At 42.1% G+C, this 15078-nt stretch overlaps 1 protein-coding gene across 1 annotated transcript in view; it reads left to right on the top strand.

The window, feature by feature from the left end:
• Positions 1–15078, top strand: part of dst (dystonin) — a gene marked incomplete at its 5' end in the record, with an annotated part of 175313 nt that overhangs the window by 382 nt on the left and 159853 nt on the right. The window contains 3 exons of the mRNA XM_083658481.1: positions 90–121; positions 2159–2347; positions 7069–7279. Coding sequence (XP_083514607.1) covers positions 90–121; positions 2159–2347; positions 7069–7279 — 432 coding nt within the window. The remainder of the gene's footprint in view (positions 1–89; positions 122–2158; positions 2348–7068; positions 7280–15078) is intronic.

Genomic DNA, 15078 nt, shown 5'->3' with positions numbered 1-15078 from the left:
GCCTATATATGTCAGGGCTATTTGGCATGGCATGATTGCGATGAGTTAATTAGATAGCTTATTCTAATATCTTCTCTCTGTCCTAGCAGTTGGCCTCCGAGCGCATCATTTTCGATCAGAGGTAGGATAACTTTTCTTCTTATTGGACTCAGTCAGTCGGATAGCTAATATTCCACAGCTGGGGAAACCATTGCTTAATGTAAACGTATCATGCAGCGACAATGAGTCGACCTAATGCAGGCATTGTAGTTGACAATTAAGGCTTCGCCCACTAGCCTATTTCTTCCCACTTTTATTGGGAGCTGCATGTGACTATTTAGGGACTGTCATGTGCGCATTGCGCATGTGTTATCAATAAATAATGTCCGCCTATGATGATGCTGCATTTTCATGTTTTGAAGATGACTGAACACAATCTGTGTTCCGAAACACACAATTTAAAACTTAACTGGGCTGTGGACAGATGGTAAACCACCTTGTGTGATCTCCCTGTCATCATCACTGTTCATCATGGTGCTGTCTGCCCAACTGTGTCAAGCTACCACACAAGGTTGCAATTTCTCAATTTCCGGCTTTCAAAATAAAAGCATATGATTTGACATTTTTATTTTATTTTATCATCAAAATTCAAATAGCATACAAGTGCATCTAAACTAGGCATACGGTACACCAATATGGACGTTTTGGCCGATATCAATAACATTGCTGTTATGGCCAATAACCGATTACCGATGTTGATATTCAATCAGAATCAAATTTTGGACATACCCTACTGAAAAACACTAAACACTGTGAATTTGAAAAGTACACTAATGCCTTTCCTTATTTACAAAACATTTGGAAAAGCCCATGAATCATAGATTTAATGTATTTTTTCCTCTCATTATATATATTTTTGCCAATACCGATATTAACATTGATGTTGTTTTTCTCATTGGACCGATATCAAAAGCGATATATTAAAAAATTACTAACATCGGCTGATTTAATGCTTCCTTAATTTAAACAATAAAAGAAAACATTATTAGCCTTTTAACCCACCCCAGATCCAGCGCCAGATCCGGCAGATCTCCCGCATGTTTCTTTGTTTTCTCCCCAAGCTTTTAATTTGGTCCCAGACTATTAGCCAACTAAACTACAAATTATTACGTTCCACATCTCTTTTCTTTTTTCTTTTAGTGACTTTGTATTGATCCCTAGAGGAAGAATTGTGTCTTTTTGCTTGTCCCCCTCCGCAGGTTCAGTTACAGAAGTGTCTTGTTCAAGGACGCTAGCCTACAGCAGGCAGCTGAAGGACAATCACTACACCCCAGTACTGTCCATAGGCCTTTTTCACCACCAGCCATTTTGTGTCTCAAAGGCAGGAAGTAACACCAGTGCAAGCAAACCTTAATGATTTTTTTTTTTTTTTTTTTTTTTTTACAAATTTTAGCAATAGTAACAAGCTACAATGTTGCTAAACCTGAAGTAATCATATGAGGACAACAGGACTTAATACTTCAAATTGTCCCTCATTTGAAGACGCCCCATTGACTCAACAGATGAGAAATTGCTCAATATTGTTGAGGGATGATGATGAGGATGAAATGGGACAGGCTACGGTAGAGGATGATGCTGAGGATAATTAAGAGGGTAGCGATCACAAACGATGCCCCAAGTGGTGGAGCCTTTTGGGGGAGAAAGTGTTCTGGACCTCCATGTCCCCTGGAGGTCTTTTCACAAAAACAGAGTTCTGATGTAGGCTACTCAACAGGGGACGTTTGATAATGAATGCATAGAATTTCTACAAGAAATTTCACTGCAATTCATCATCCAGCATCCAAGAGACGTGGAAAAAAAAGTTTTCTTTTGGGTCTTAGGAGGTTATTATGTTGCATCTTAGCATTTCAGTCCAAAGATTGGAGCTGCTGAAAACTCTGCCATTCTTTTCTCTGACCATTTTCAAATGCATGTTCTTCTTCCATATAGGTCATTTTGCCAGAACAGCTCAAGATTAGTTGTGATTTGTCTATAATCAATGTGGCTGCCAACCAAAAGCACACTAACAGACTAACAGCGTCTTTAATTTAACAACGCTTTCGATTGCTCTTGCAATCCAAGCTGAAGGTCAGTGTAAATGTGCTGCTGCCAGCTTGACACCTGTGTGTGTGTTCTGCAGGGCTTCAGGCACAGTCCACGGCACGCCAGGCGGAGCGGGCGGATCCGAGTGGCTGAGGAGAAGCCCAGTCTCCTCCAGGTTCCTGAGAGCGACCCCGACTCTCCGTCGTCCCTGAGGAAACGCAAAGTGAAGAAGAGAGTCCTGCCAGAATTTTACCAGTCTGTGCAAGTCACGCCTACACGCAAACCTGTAGGTATTCCCCTCCACTTTAGTCCTGTCATGATCATGATTTGAAATGGAAATTCTGTTTTTGCTTGATGGATGGATGGATGAATGAATGGTCTCCCTATAGCCCAGTGATACTCAACTTGCGGCCCGCGATAGGGTGCCGAGTGCCCCCCTACTCCACCCGACCATTTTCTAATTCACAATGAAACTAATAAAGAAAGAAAAAACATCGCATGGATGCATAACTGGGACGTATCCTCAGTGATGTACCCTGGGGTCATAGGATGTTTCGGGTCTCGCAACATCATACACCCTCGCCCAGGTGACCCAGCCGGGGCTGGCCAAGCCCCAACTTACGTCCGAGTAGCTACCCACGGTCAGCCCTATAGGGAGGGTCGAAGGTGGTCATGCGGTCAGGGCCACTCAATCCGCTGCTCCGGAACTACTCTGCCGGGACCGGGGGAGGGAGAGAGCTCTGGTACGTAGAGGGACCGAGCTCTGTGGGTTGCCACCCGGCCGGGTTCCTCCCTCGTCTCACCAGGTCTACGACCTGTGCGCTGCACCAGACTCCCCCGCTCCAAACATCTCATTCCGAGGTGATGGTATCTTAGTGGACACCATGCAGTACCAGTACTTGGTGGTACTGCAGTCTCCACTTGCGGCTTGAATGGCCCTCCTAAAAGGCCTCTCGTGGGAGAGAGTCCTGCCAGAATTTTACCAGTCTGTGCAAGTCACGCCTACACGCAAACCTGTAGGTATTCCCCTCCACTTTAGTCCTGTCATGATCATGATTTGAAATGGAAATTCTGTTTTTGCTTGATGGATGGATGGATGAATGAATGGTCTCCCTATAGCCCAGTGATACTCAACTTGCGGCCCGCGATAGGGTGCCGAGTGCCCCCCTACTCCACCCGACCATTTTCTAATTCACAATGAAACTAAAATTGGATCAAGTTTGACTAAGCTCCAGCTAAATTGTCAAATATCGCCACCTGCTTGCTCCCCAGGCAACTTATATGTAACCTAACATAAGTAACTATCCTGTGTGCACAAAGTCGACCAATGTTTGGTTCATTTTCTTTCTGGAGAGATCCTTTATTGATTTGTTTGGGATGAGGGTTTACTCTGAACAGATTTGAGAACTGAATTGAAATGAACAAAACTCAAAATTGCTAACATTGTCGTTATTGTCTTGGCCGTATTACTTTACTTTATTTGTTTATTTGGGAGGGACAAAGCATAATTAATGAACACGTTGAAACATATAAAATGATACAAGTGTAAAAAATGCCAGATTTAGCACAAGGCTAGTTTCCATCTGTAGTCCCCAGTCTGTATTTGGTGTTTAGGACTTGGGGGGCCTCAGTCACTTTGTCAATATGGATGCAATGTCTCTGGGCCTGACCATAAGCTTCTGCTGCAATAATCTCCATTATTTATACATGCATGCAGTATTTATCCATATACTGCATGTCGGTACCTGCTGCTCAGTATGCAATGCTCTGTGATTAAAAATGAAAAATTCTCTGTATTATGTGCTTCCTATACAAATTCCATTTTAGTATGTGATGAATACAAGCCATTTGACATGTCATTGTCTATACCGTTCTTAATATAAATGAGAGGAAATTAGTGTCCATGGTACAGTATATCTTATGCCTTTGACAGTTTGAGTGATTGGACATTTGCATACAACTATTTTTTGATTGTGTATAACACGTCTGTTCATCTTTGCCAGGAGCGCACAACTTAGCAACTGACAGTAGCAGTCTATCAAGAAAGAGGTCATAGCCTATCAACCATGAGATTAATGTATCAAACCAGTCAATATTCAGCTACTGTGAAAGTAAAAACACTGAAAACATCAAGTCATTCCAGACCCCTTACAGATTTTGTAGTGCAGTTGAAGTGCTAAACTTGGCAGTGAGAAAAAAGACATATCTTGTGTTTGTTTGTAACACTACAAATGGGAGGGGGATTTAACAAATCTAGAATGCCATCTCTCTACCAGCTTCCTATCCATAGCTATGGCCCTTTCCCCAGTAAACTCACTAAACGTCCATGACTGACTGACTGACTGACTGAATGTCCTGACTTTTCCATCTTTTGACCCCGTCGGGGGCCTGCTGGCCCAGCGCCATGGGAAAAAGCAGTTGGCTTCACTCTATCTGCTGCACATTGAGATGAACAGGCTACTGGTGGTGAAATGAAGAGTGCTCATCAGGTCTGTGCATGTGTCCCCCTGTCTACGTCTCATTTGACAGGAACTGGACATTCAGTTCACAAGAGTGTAAAGTGCTGTGTCAGGGTTTGATACACATTTACAGTCCATTATGTCGGCTTCCAGTCTCATTCCAGACAGCATGCATTAACTGTGGATGCTCCTCTACATCAATATTTAACCATTCACATCTGTAATATGATATTATAGATGATATTCACATCTGTAATATGATATTACAGATGTGAATGGTAAATGTTTGTGAGAAATGTTTTAATTTAAAACATATTTTGTAAGACATGTATACAAGATTTTCAATTGTTGAGTTTATTAATCAAAATACTGGACTCAAATGTTTATGCTTGTTGTACACATGTACACAGTTATACTCCAAAAAGTCCATCATCATCAAAAGGGAATAAGTGGGCTCTGTTCGTTTCCATTATTGTCCCACATTGGATGTCATCAGTGAGTAACATCACTGATGATGTCATAGGCATTGTGACATTATCAATCAGCAAGTGACATCACTGATGGACCAAAATCATAAGCGAGTGACATCACTGATGATGTCATAGGCATTGTGACATCATCAGTGACATCATTATTGACCTGTCATCAGTGATGCGAAGTTGTGCAATTGTGCGCTGCGCATGCCAATAGGGCAGGCGGGGGCCACGCAGCTGCAAGATCTCTAGTAGTTTCAAATGTTAATGTATGTTCAAAGTCAACAAGAGTTTTAGTTTGTGACTTAATTTGGCAGCTCAGACACAAAGGCCTGTAGGGAACGAAAAGAGCAATTTCTTGATTAGAGGCTTGTGAACAAAGGCGATCAAGTATTAACAAAGAATGCAGGGATACAAAGTTCATACCTACTGTAACACATGATCACAGCAGTAATGCACTTTCTTATACTAAACAGCCTACTGCCTCATAATGAAGCAAATTAAGTCTCATGATATTGGTATTTTGTGCAGCCCGCCCCACCCATTTACTTCTCCATCACGTTGTGTCAACACATTGTAACCTCCTCCATCACGTTGTGTCAACAGATTGTAACCTGCACTTGTTCGGTTGCTCAATCTCAGCTGTATCAGGGTGACGCAGGGGGGTTACAACACAACTAGCCTAAAGGTGACTACTCATTCATAATTTTCTTAATAAGCTTACCTTTTTCAACTTTTCAGTTTAGATATACAAACTGCCTCCTGAAACAATAACAGACCCAGCTGACAAGATCCTGTCTAGGATGAACTTGATAGTTTTTTTTCGGGGATGAAGAGGCGTATCTACAGCTAACCTGATTCAAACCAGACATTGAAGCTTCCAGGATTGTGTTTCCCATAGGATGTGTGTACCGCCATGCTTTCAGGGTGTTGCCCTGTGAGTAATAGCTTCACTACAAAATGCATCAGGATGATTGTTCTGCTGAGGTGTCTCTGTATCTGTGTCCCTACAGTATAGCAGTGGTTCTCAAAGTGGGGTTCCCAGCAAAAAGGGGAATACTTAATTTTCACTATAATTCCATCCATAACACAATGACAGAATGTATGACTATTTGGCGACATGGGTTTCATACACTTTATGTAATAAAACATATATAAGCAAAAAAGATCAGATGGGGGTCTTGGGGGATCCCTGGGACAAATTCTTATCAAATGGGGCTCCCTGGTCTAATTTGTGTCAGTTTAGGGGTGACATGAAAAGTTTGAGAACCACTGCACAAATACAGCATCTTGTCTCCTGGGGGTCTATATGCTCTGATATTTAGTGGGGTTCTTGACATGGGGAACTTTAGGAGCCCTAGCTAGCTAATTCCAGACTGTTATTAGCTGGCAGACATTTTTGCCAGTCTGTGAGGTATTTGCTGTCAGCCGACACAAGAGTGCAGGGATGGCGCTGTGGCACCGTGGGAGCTGCTGTTGTCTGTGTGGGCTGCCTGGGCTACCGTCCGGCTATGACGCGGGGCCACATGCAGCCTGTTCCCCCCATCACATCACGGTCCAGCTCTGCTGCACTGCACAGCACAGCACCATCCGCTCTGCCCTGTCTTCTCTCTGGAGGACTGTCTGTCTGACATCACCTCGCATCCTCCTGACACATGAACTCGTAGCATCCTTGGAAGGGCGTGGCACCGTTTTTAATTGACGCACGGATGTTTGTGGGGAAGCGAATAACGCGCAAATAAAGACTACCCAGCTGACAGGTCTCCATGTATACAGCGGTAAGTGTTGTTGTTGACCTGGCGGGGGAGCCAGATACGATTGATCGCCTTTTCTTTTTCCTGCTGTTTTATTGTGATCGCTGATCATTGTGAGCTGGCGGCGGCGGCTCATATTACCGAGCGTCGCACCACCTTAACGGGCGTTTATTTTCATTTTCACCTGCGATGAATCTGTGTGTGGTGTTTTCTCTGTTACGTGGATCGCTGGCCTGTGGCGAACAGCTGTAGCCTCATTCATTTTGCTGTGTGAGAAATCAAGACACGCATTGTTCCCCATTTCTTTTGTCTGACATGCAGAGCTCCAGTTCGGGGAACCCTTCCCTGCACTGCTCCATGTCTTCTTCGGCGGATTACTCAGATGAGGATGACTACAGCGTCAAGTCCGGCTCTGCGTCCCCGGCTCCCGGGGACACCTTGCCGTGGAACCTGCCCCGGCACCAGCGCTCCAAGAGGAGCCAGGGAGGCTCCGTGCTGGACCCGGCCGAGAGAGCCGTGCTCCGGATAGCAGGTGAGCCCCGCACACCTCTCCCTCCGTCAGGTCAACAACATGCTGCCCGGATATGCCTGGAACCATATTCATTCCTGCATTATAGGGACTGTCTTGACTGTGGTAGGCTAATGTAGGCTAATGTAGGCTATTTAGTGATTGCAATTAATAGGCTATTCCTATTCTATCTAATATTGTTATAATATTCTCCTGTATAGGGACTTAATGGGTGCGTGTTTCCATATGTGCCTTTATTGGTATCATATCCTGGAGGCTATTCCAATAGGGACATAATGGTTCTGTGTTTCTCAATAATGACTTTGTAATTAGGCTAGGCTACGTAGCTCTTACTATCCCCCCTATGATTAATATCAGGCTACATTGACTTGTCTGTGGTGCTCTTGAGTTTACAATTACTTTATCGTGCCGTATGGGAGGCTACTTTCGACTATTTTTGCTAGGCTATAGTTCTGTTTGGTAAGTGAAAGTAGCCTACCTGTATGCACCTGAATGGTCTAAGGCTAATTCAAGTAGCCTAACCTTTAACACTCAATTTGAAACCGTCAGATTTGCAATAGATTTAGCAGTTTTCGAATAAGTGTAACATTAATACATTTCTTTGAACTCTCGTTCTTTTGACATGGGCTACATTTTGATGACATGTTTGGCAAAATTGCTGTTACAAAGAAGTTTTGTGGAAATCATTTTTATATGGATGCTTTATTGTGAAAAATCCCATGGCTATCAGATAGCTCATCAGTTGTAGCTGGTGTCGATAATCGATATGGCTGATTGATCTGCAATAGACTGATCTGGGTTCAACACTGGAGCCTTAGGGGAATCTGTCTGACAATGACAATACTAATTGCCCCTAACTGGATATCTGTGTAAAGACGACAGAGTGAGACTCGTATAATTTCATGCAGGTTTATAGGCATGTAGGCATATGTGTGCTAGGTGCTGCTAATGTAGCCTGTTGTTGTGTGTTACATCTCATCAGAAATGAAAGCGTCATGCCAGTTTGTCCAAACATGTCAGGAACGATCGCACCGTGTGAAGCGGCACAAAGACGCTCGACAAGGAATAGCCTATAATTTATTATAGTAGGCCTACACTGTAAAATATATCCATTCTCATTCAGCCTCTCTGTTTTTACATCCTAATTAACACGGGGAAGGGGGTCTGCAAATGTGGTCAGACTATTGCATATCAGTTTCACCGTTTGGACATTTTTCATAGTGTGTATCTTGAAATAAGGAGGGACAGTCCCAGGAGACTAATAGGCCACCGCCTAGCAGGCCCGGCGCCACGAGGGGGCCTCAGGGGGCTTAGCCCCCTCAGTTCAATTTTCGGCCCCCTCACTTGAAAAAAAAAAAAAAAAAAAAATTCTTTTTTTTTTTTTTTTTTTTTTTAAAGAACAGTTAATCTATAAAGGCCAGTTAGGCAATGTTTGTACCTGACATGTTTAGGCTGCTGTTTCTGCAGTCTTCATCAAATTTGATCAGTTTAAGTTGATGTAGGCTACCCCCTGTAAACATAGCTCTGTTGTTTCAGAATTGGCAGGGAAGTGCTATTTGCTGTGCTTTGGTTGTCACAAGGTGTCAGAGATGTAGCTATTTATTCAATTTGAACCTATGAACCCTTGAACCTCTATTAATGCCTTAATCTGCTGCTGTGAAATAAATGTTTTATTTGATTTTGAATAGTAGTCTTTCTTGTGTTATTGCGCTTTTCAGAGGTTATTATGGTTAAAAAGTCCAGAAATAGGCATAGCGGGTATATAACCTATGTTTTACGATATAAAAATATCATATTAAAAAAAAAAAAAAAAAAAAAAAAAAAATCGAAAAAAAAAAAAAAAAAATCAGCCCCCTCGCCAGTTATAACAGCCCCCTCAGTCATTTCATCCTGGCGCCGGCCCTGCCGCCTAGCAGTGTGGGAAGTAAAAAAAAAATGAAGCTATTTGGACGCAAGCGATGATGATGATGATGATCTCAGCACCGCTGATAGACCCCCCCCCGCCCCGCCCGCCGATAGACCCCCCCCCCCCCGCCGCCCGCCCCACACTCGTTTTAAGAAAAAGGTTATTTTTTGCAGCGTGCGCGTCCGACAGACAGCCCTATCAGGCTGGAGAGGAAGCGCCGTTTATTGGCCAGGCCAGAGACAGGGAGGGCGCAGGGCGTTTCCTTTTAGTGCAACAACAGCGCCGATCACTCTTCATACACACACATTCACGCGTCGCACACACACACACACACACACACGCACACAATACACACACGCTCTCTCGCTCTCGCTGGTGACTGTCCACTCTGTGGATCCCCGGGCCGGGTAGTTATATGGCTTACATGATTTCGGATGAAAAGGAATATCTGCAGGCCTATGAGGATGTTCTGGAGAAATATAAAGGTAAGAGGTTTGGGAGCTGTTTCAATGTTCAACTGGTGAAGACCCGGCCTGAGTGAGTGCAGCTTGACAGTTCACTAATGTCAGGCAGGCAGGCAGGCAGGCGCGCTGGTGGTGGTGACACACTCAATGGAAAAGTGAATGTCTCCTGCATGACATCACATTCAGCCGGGTGGTTTATTTGCCTCCTAGACAAAGGCTTGATATCAGCCTATAGCTGTGTTTCACTGATCTATATTAGAAGGCCATTTTGTCTCATATGTTGAAAACATTGAGCTATACGGATGATTACAATTGTCATCATTTATTGTCAAAACAATATTATAACAATCTTGAAGGAGGATTCTGAGTATTTCAGGTAGAGCTGGGCGATATGTTTGAAATCACATCACAATCACTTTTTCCGGGTATCAATATATGACAGTATGGCTCACGTATGCTTTTTCTTTTTTTTTCCAGTTGGACTGAATGGTGTGATGTCAAACAAAATGGAAATATTCAAATAATATTCATAAAAATGTTTAATACTTTTAATACATTTTGTGTAAAAAAAAATCTGTTTTGATTCAAATTAGCTTGTTATCAATTTAGACAGCAGAATTGTGTGTCACAATATACCAAAATCCACCATATCAGCATGATATGATTCCTCGGAAAGACGATAAACCAACGATAATATTGAATTAGTGCCTAGCCCTAATTTCAGTAAATCCTGCTTTCATAAGAGAAAGTGAACTAGCATGTTTTTAGGATGATCACCCATACAGTAGGAATATCATTTGATCAGTGCTTGTGTGACCTCTGTGGTTTCTTAATAGATCTTGAACGAAGCAGACAGGACAATGACATAACAGGACCAGACATCAGCTCCTATTTAGTTCATGTAGCTCTCCACCTAGCATCGATCTGACTTATCAAAGCTAATCTGCCAGCGGGCTATTTCTGTGAGCTCGTTTGCCTGAAGCGTACACACTCATTCCCAGGTCAGATCGAGCAATGGAACTGATTCAACCGGACAGCAGTCGCTTGAACTCTTGTAGCCTATTTCTGTCTCTTCTACACAGTCGGCTGGTGTAAAGAAAACGGCCAAATAGGATAGGAAATACATTTGATATGTTATGTATTGTATTGATTGGGTGCTCTCTGAGTCTGTTCTCAGCTGTTGGGTGTCACCGTCAGCTGTGGCGATGGCTTAACTCCCCTGCCTGCCCTGGACCGCAATGGGATCATATGATGTAGCATGGTTTGGAATCTGTGGCTGCTGTCTGCAGGCAGTGGGTCTGGTACACACAATGAGGTTTCTTATTGTCGGTGCTTTCTTATTGTTGCTGCAAAGCTTGTGAATAACTAGCATTCTGCTATCAGTATTTTTGTTATATTGTACCAAGTATCTTTGTTTGGTTTGGGGACATTCGAACGACACACTAGCTGCTAGGCTAGCCTACTAATAAATGGCAAGGCTTGTAATGTAGCCAATCTCCTGATAAATTTGATCAATAATTTCGTTTTATTGTAGCATCATCAGCCTTTTGAGCCCAATGCTTTGTCAGCTGTAGTCTCAAGTTAACCATTTAATCACAATCACTTTTTGTTGAGTGAAAATCATTGAATTTGTGGTGTTGTCGTGTATCAGTGGCTGATCAAAAGGGTGCAGCCAAGGATGGATCATGCTCCAAACCTGATAGCGTTAGCTGGCTGGCTAATCATTTGCTGCTGCTAGCATCCGCTCTGTTTACATCAGAGCCCTTCCAGTCCAGTGTTGTGTGCTAGCAGCAAGACTTTATAACATTTGTTATCCTATAACGCAGATGATGATGAGGCTTCACACTTTAGATTGACAAAACAAACATGTTTTTCTTCTTTTAATTGAATGTGAAACGAAAGCTTTGGCAAATAGAGTTGTACGTATTATGGTGACGTATTATGATAACGTATTATGATGACGTATTATGATGACGTATTATGATGACGTATTATGATGACGTATTAGGATGACGTATTAGGATGACGTATTATTGTAGTCGGAAGGCGGAGGTCCCGGACATGTTGGTGCTTCAGGGGAAAAGTGAATGGGGTTTTTAGAATGGGGATTTCACTTAAATGCATAAAATAAGGTCTGCGGTTAACAAAAGTTTATGGGAGTGGTCATTTGTGCTCAGCAGGATAATCTTCACAAACGTGAATCAATTTGATGACTTTTGAAGCGTTTTCTGAATATCTAAAAAAAACACACACATTTACGTTTAAAAAGTTATACAAGTGATTCACGTTTGTGAAGATTATCCTGTGTGAACACAAATTACCACTCGCATAAACTTTTGTTAACCGCAGACCTTATTTTATGCATTTAACCCATTGATACCTGATGCAGCATTTGTGTGTGTATCCCTTTAAGACCGCGAACCGCGTGACGCGGGTCACAGTCTTAAAGGGATACACATAGATTGTGATCACTGATAATTTTGATCAATAATTTCGTTTTATTGTAGCATCATCAGCCTTTTGAGCCCAATGCTTTGTCAGCTGTAGTCTCAATTTAACCATTTAATCACAATCTATTTTTGTTGAGTGAAAATCATTGAATTTGTGGTGTTGTCGTGTATCAGTGGCTGATCAAAAGGGTGCAGCCAAGGATGGATCATGCTCCAAACCTGATAGCGTTAGCTGGCTGGCTAATCATTTGCTGCTGCTAGCATCCGCTCTGTTTACATCAGAGCCCTTCCAGTCCAGTGTTGTGTGCTAGCAGCAAGACTTTATAACATTTGTTATCCTATAACGCAGATGATGATGAGGCTTCACACTTTAGATTGACAAAACAAACATGTTTTTCTTCTTTTAATTGAATGTGAAACGAAAGCTTTGGCAAATAGAGTTGTACGTATTATGGTGACGTATTATGATAACGTATTATGATGACGTATTATGATGACGTATTATGATGACGTATTATGATGACGTATTAGGATGACGTATTAGGATGACGTATTATTGTAGTCGGAAGGCGGAGGTCCCGGACATGTTGGTGCTTCAGGGGAAAAGTGAATGGGGTTTTTAGAATGGGGATTTCACTTAAATGCATAAAATAAGGTCTGTGGTTAACACAAGTTTATGGGAGTGGTCATTTGTGCTCAGCAGGATAATCTTCACAAACGTGAATCAATTTGATGACTTTTGAAGCGTTTTCTGAATATCAAAAAAAAAACACATTTACGTTTAAAAAGTTATAAAAGTGATTCACGTTTGTGAAGATTATCCTGCTGAACACAAATTACCACTCCCATAAACTTTTGTTAACCGCAGACCTTATTTTATGCATTTAACCCATTGATACCTGATGCAGCATTTGTGTGTGTATCCCTTTAAGACCGCGAACCGCGTGACGCGGGTCGCGGTCTTAAAGGGATACACACATTTCAGTGAGCCTCAGTCAGCTTGCACAGACAGGAGTGTGACCCCATTGACCTTGTATTGGTTTGTGGCTAACTATCTGGAGCTAATATGAGGAACAGCATGGATTGTGTTCAGAAAGGAATCTACCAATCAACATCATCATAGGTAAGTAGCAAATGGGGCTAGGGTTCCAAAAAATCAGAACTATCCCTGTAAGAAAGACGAGGGAAATTCTCTTTCCATGCTAGTGCGAGGATGAACAGTGCTAGTGGTAGCTCCGTAGCTGTGGTCTATACTTAGAGCTGGCTGTGGAGAAAAGAACAGAAAACTGCTTATTTACAGGAGGTGTGATGATGATCACCCACAGCCTCAGGCTTCCCTCCATGTGATGCAGTGCATCAAAGACACACTTTTCACAGCAAAATCATCAGGAGTACAGTCAGCACACAAAACACACATCAACAAACCGTTATCCATGAAGTAGGAAACTGCCGATCAGTTTTTATTTCATTATCATATAAAAAGGACTGAGTCATTTGGATATTGCACAAAAGCATCAATCGGATATGTGTTTATTTGTTAACTTCATTATTGATTTTTGTGGTTATTAGCATGAGTGATACTATGAACTTTGAAGCCCGCGTAGAGTTTGTGTTTTTTTGTGTTTTTGCCATGTAGTTTTTGTTTTTGTTTTACTTTATACAACACTATGTCAGTGGTTTGGTTTTGGTCCCACAGTCATGAAACATGTTCTGCACGTCAGAGACATGTGGTGTCACATGGTACTGTATGTGACGCATACATGACGCATGACACATGACACGTGTACTTGTTCACCTGCAATGTCACCTTAAATGTGCTCCAAACATTAGCAATAAAATGGACTCATTTATTTGAAAGAAATATGAGACTTTATTCAGTGAGCGAGTAGAATAAAAACATAGGAGTGTGGGGAATGTAGCTCTTATTACACCATCAATTGGAATGCCACACTAATTAGCAGTTAAGAGTTAACAATGCACTTAACAAATGTTTGCTTTGGGTCGGGGCTGAAATCAAAGACAGGCTTTACAGGAGAGCTGTAAAGAGATGTGTACATTTGAGGTGTGAGTTTCGTTTCTTTTGACACATACAGCAGCTATGGCATTGTACAGTGGCTCACTCTGTTCCAGCTAAGCTGGCTTGGTGCAGTCAGTCAGTCAGCCAGCCAGCCAGTCAGTCAGTCAGTCAGTCAGTAAAGGAGCCATTTCCAGTTCATCAGCCTCTGACATGAACAAAGATTTACTGGCTTGGACTCTTGGTGGTTTAGTCACCTCTTCTCCCAGGTTAAGAGCTTCTTTCAACTCATTTCCAAGATGTTGTATAGCTCAGATGGCCGTGTTGATACTGGAGCTGCTAGAGTTGAACACAAAATAAAATGCTTTGTTCAGATTTTGTGAAAAACATTTGTACACATTTGGCGAGGTTAGGAAATATTTTATTTCCGACGTTGTTCACCTGTTTTTCCAGTACTGTGCTCATGGGCAGCTATTTATTAATTGGTCCCCAAAAATGTAAGCGTTTATCTTGAATAGTGATGAGAAAGCTGGCATGTTGTCTGTGAGGTGTCCACTTCATGGACCTGCCGGGTGTTTATGGCGTTTATGTGATTTAGGAGGTGTTTAACAGGATTTTAAGAGCTATTTATTTGCAATCGCAAGTCAAAGAGTTGACACAAAGTACGAGTTATATTCAGAGAAACTGTCATCAAATCAATCACAAAGTTCAATTCTTTAGCAGAACATTATGTTTTCCTCACTCAGTTAAATTTAGCTGTGAATGCAAATCATTTTTGAACCCTATACAGCCTATTCACTGTTGGTGGTGTTGTTCCTCTGAGGACAATAAACAGTTTGTTGACTGACAGTCTGTAACATAAACAGTCTGATAAATAAACAGTTTGTTGACTTGACAGTCTGTCACATAAACAGTGTGATAAATAAACAGTTTGTTGACTTGACAGTCTGTCACATAAACAGTCTGAT

The sequence above is a fragment of the Poromitra crassiceps genome, assembly GCF_964638095.1.
Source record: "Poromitra crassiceps genome assembly, chromosome: 22".
Taxonomy (NCBI): Eukaryota; Metazoa; Chordata; class Actinopteri; order Beryciformes; family Melamphaidae; genus Poromitra; species Poromitra crassiceps.
Note: the sequence above shows the minus strand (reverse complement) of the source record. Positions and strands in the feature narration are given on the sequence as shown.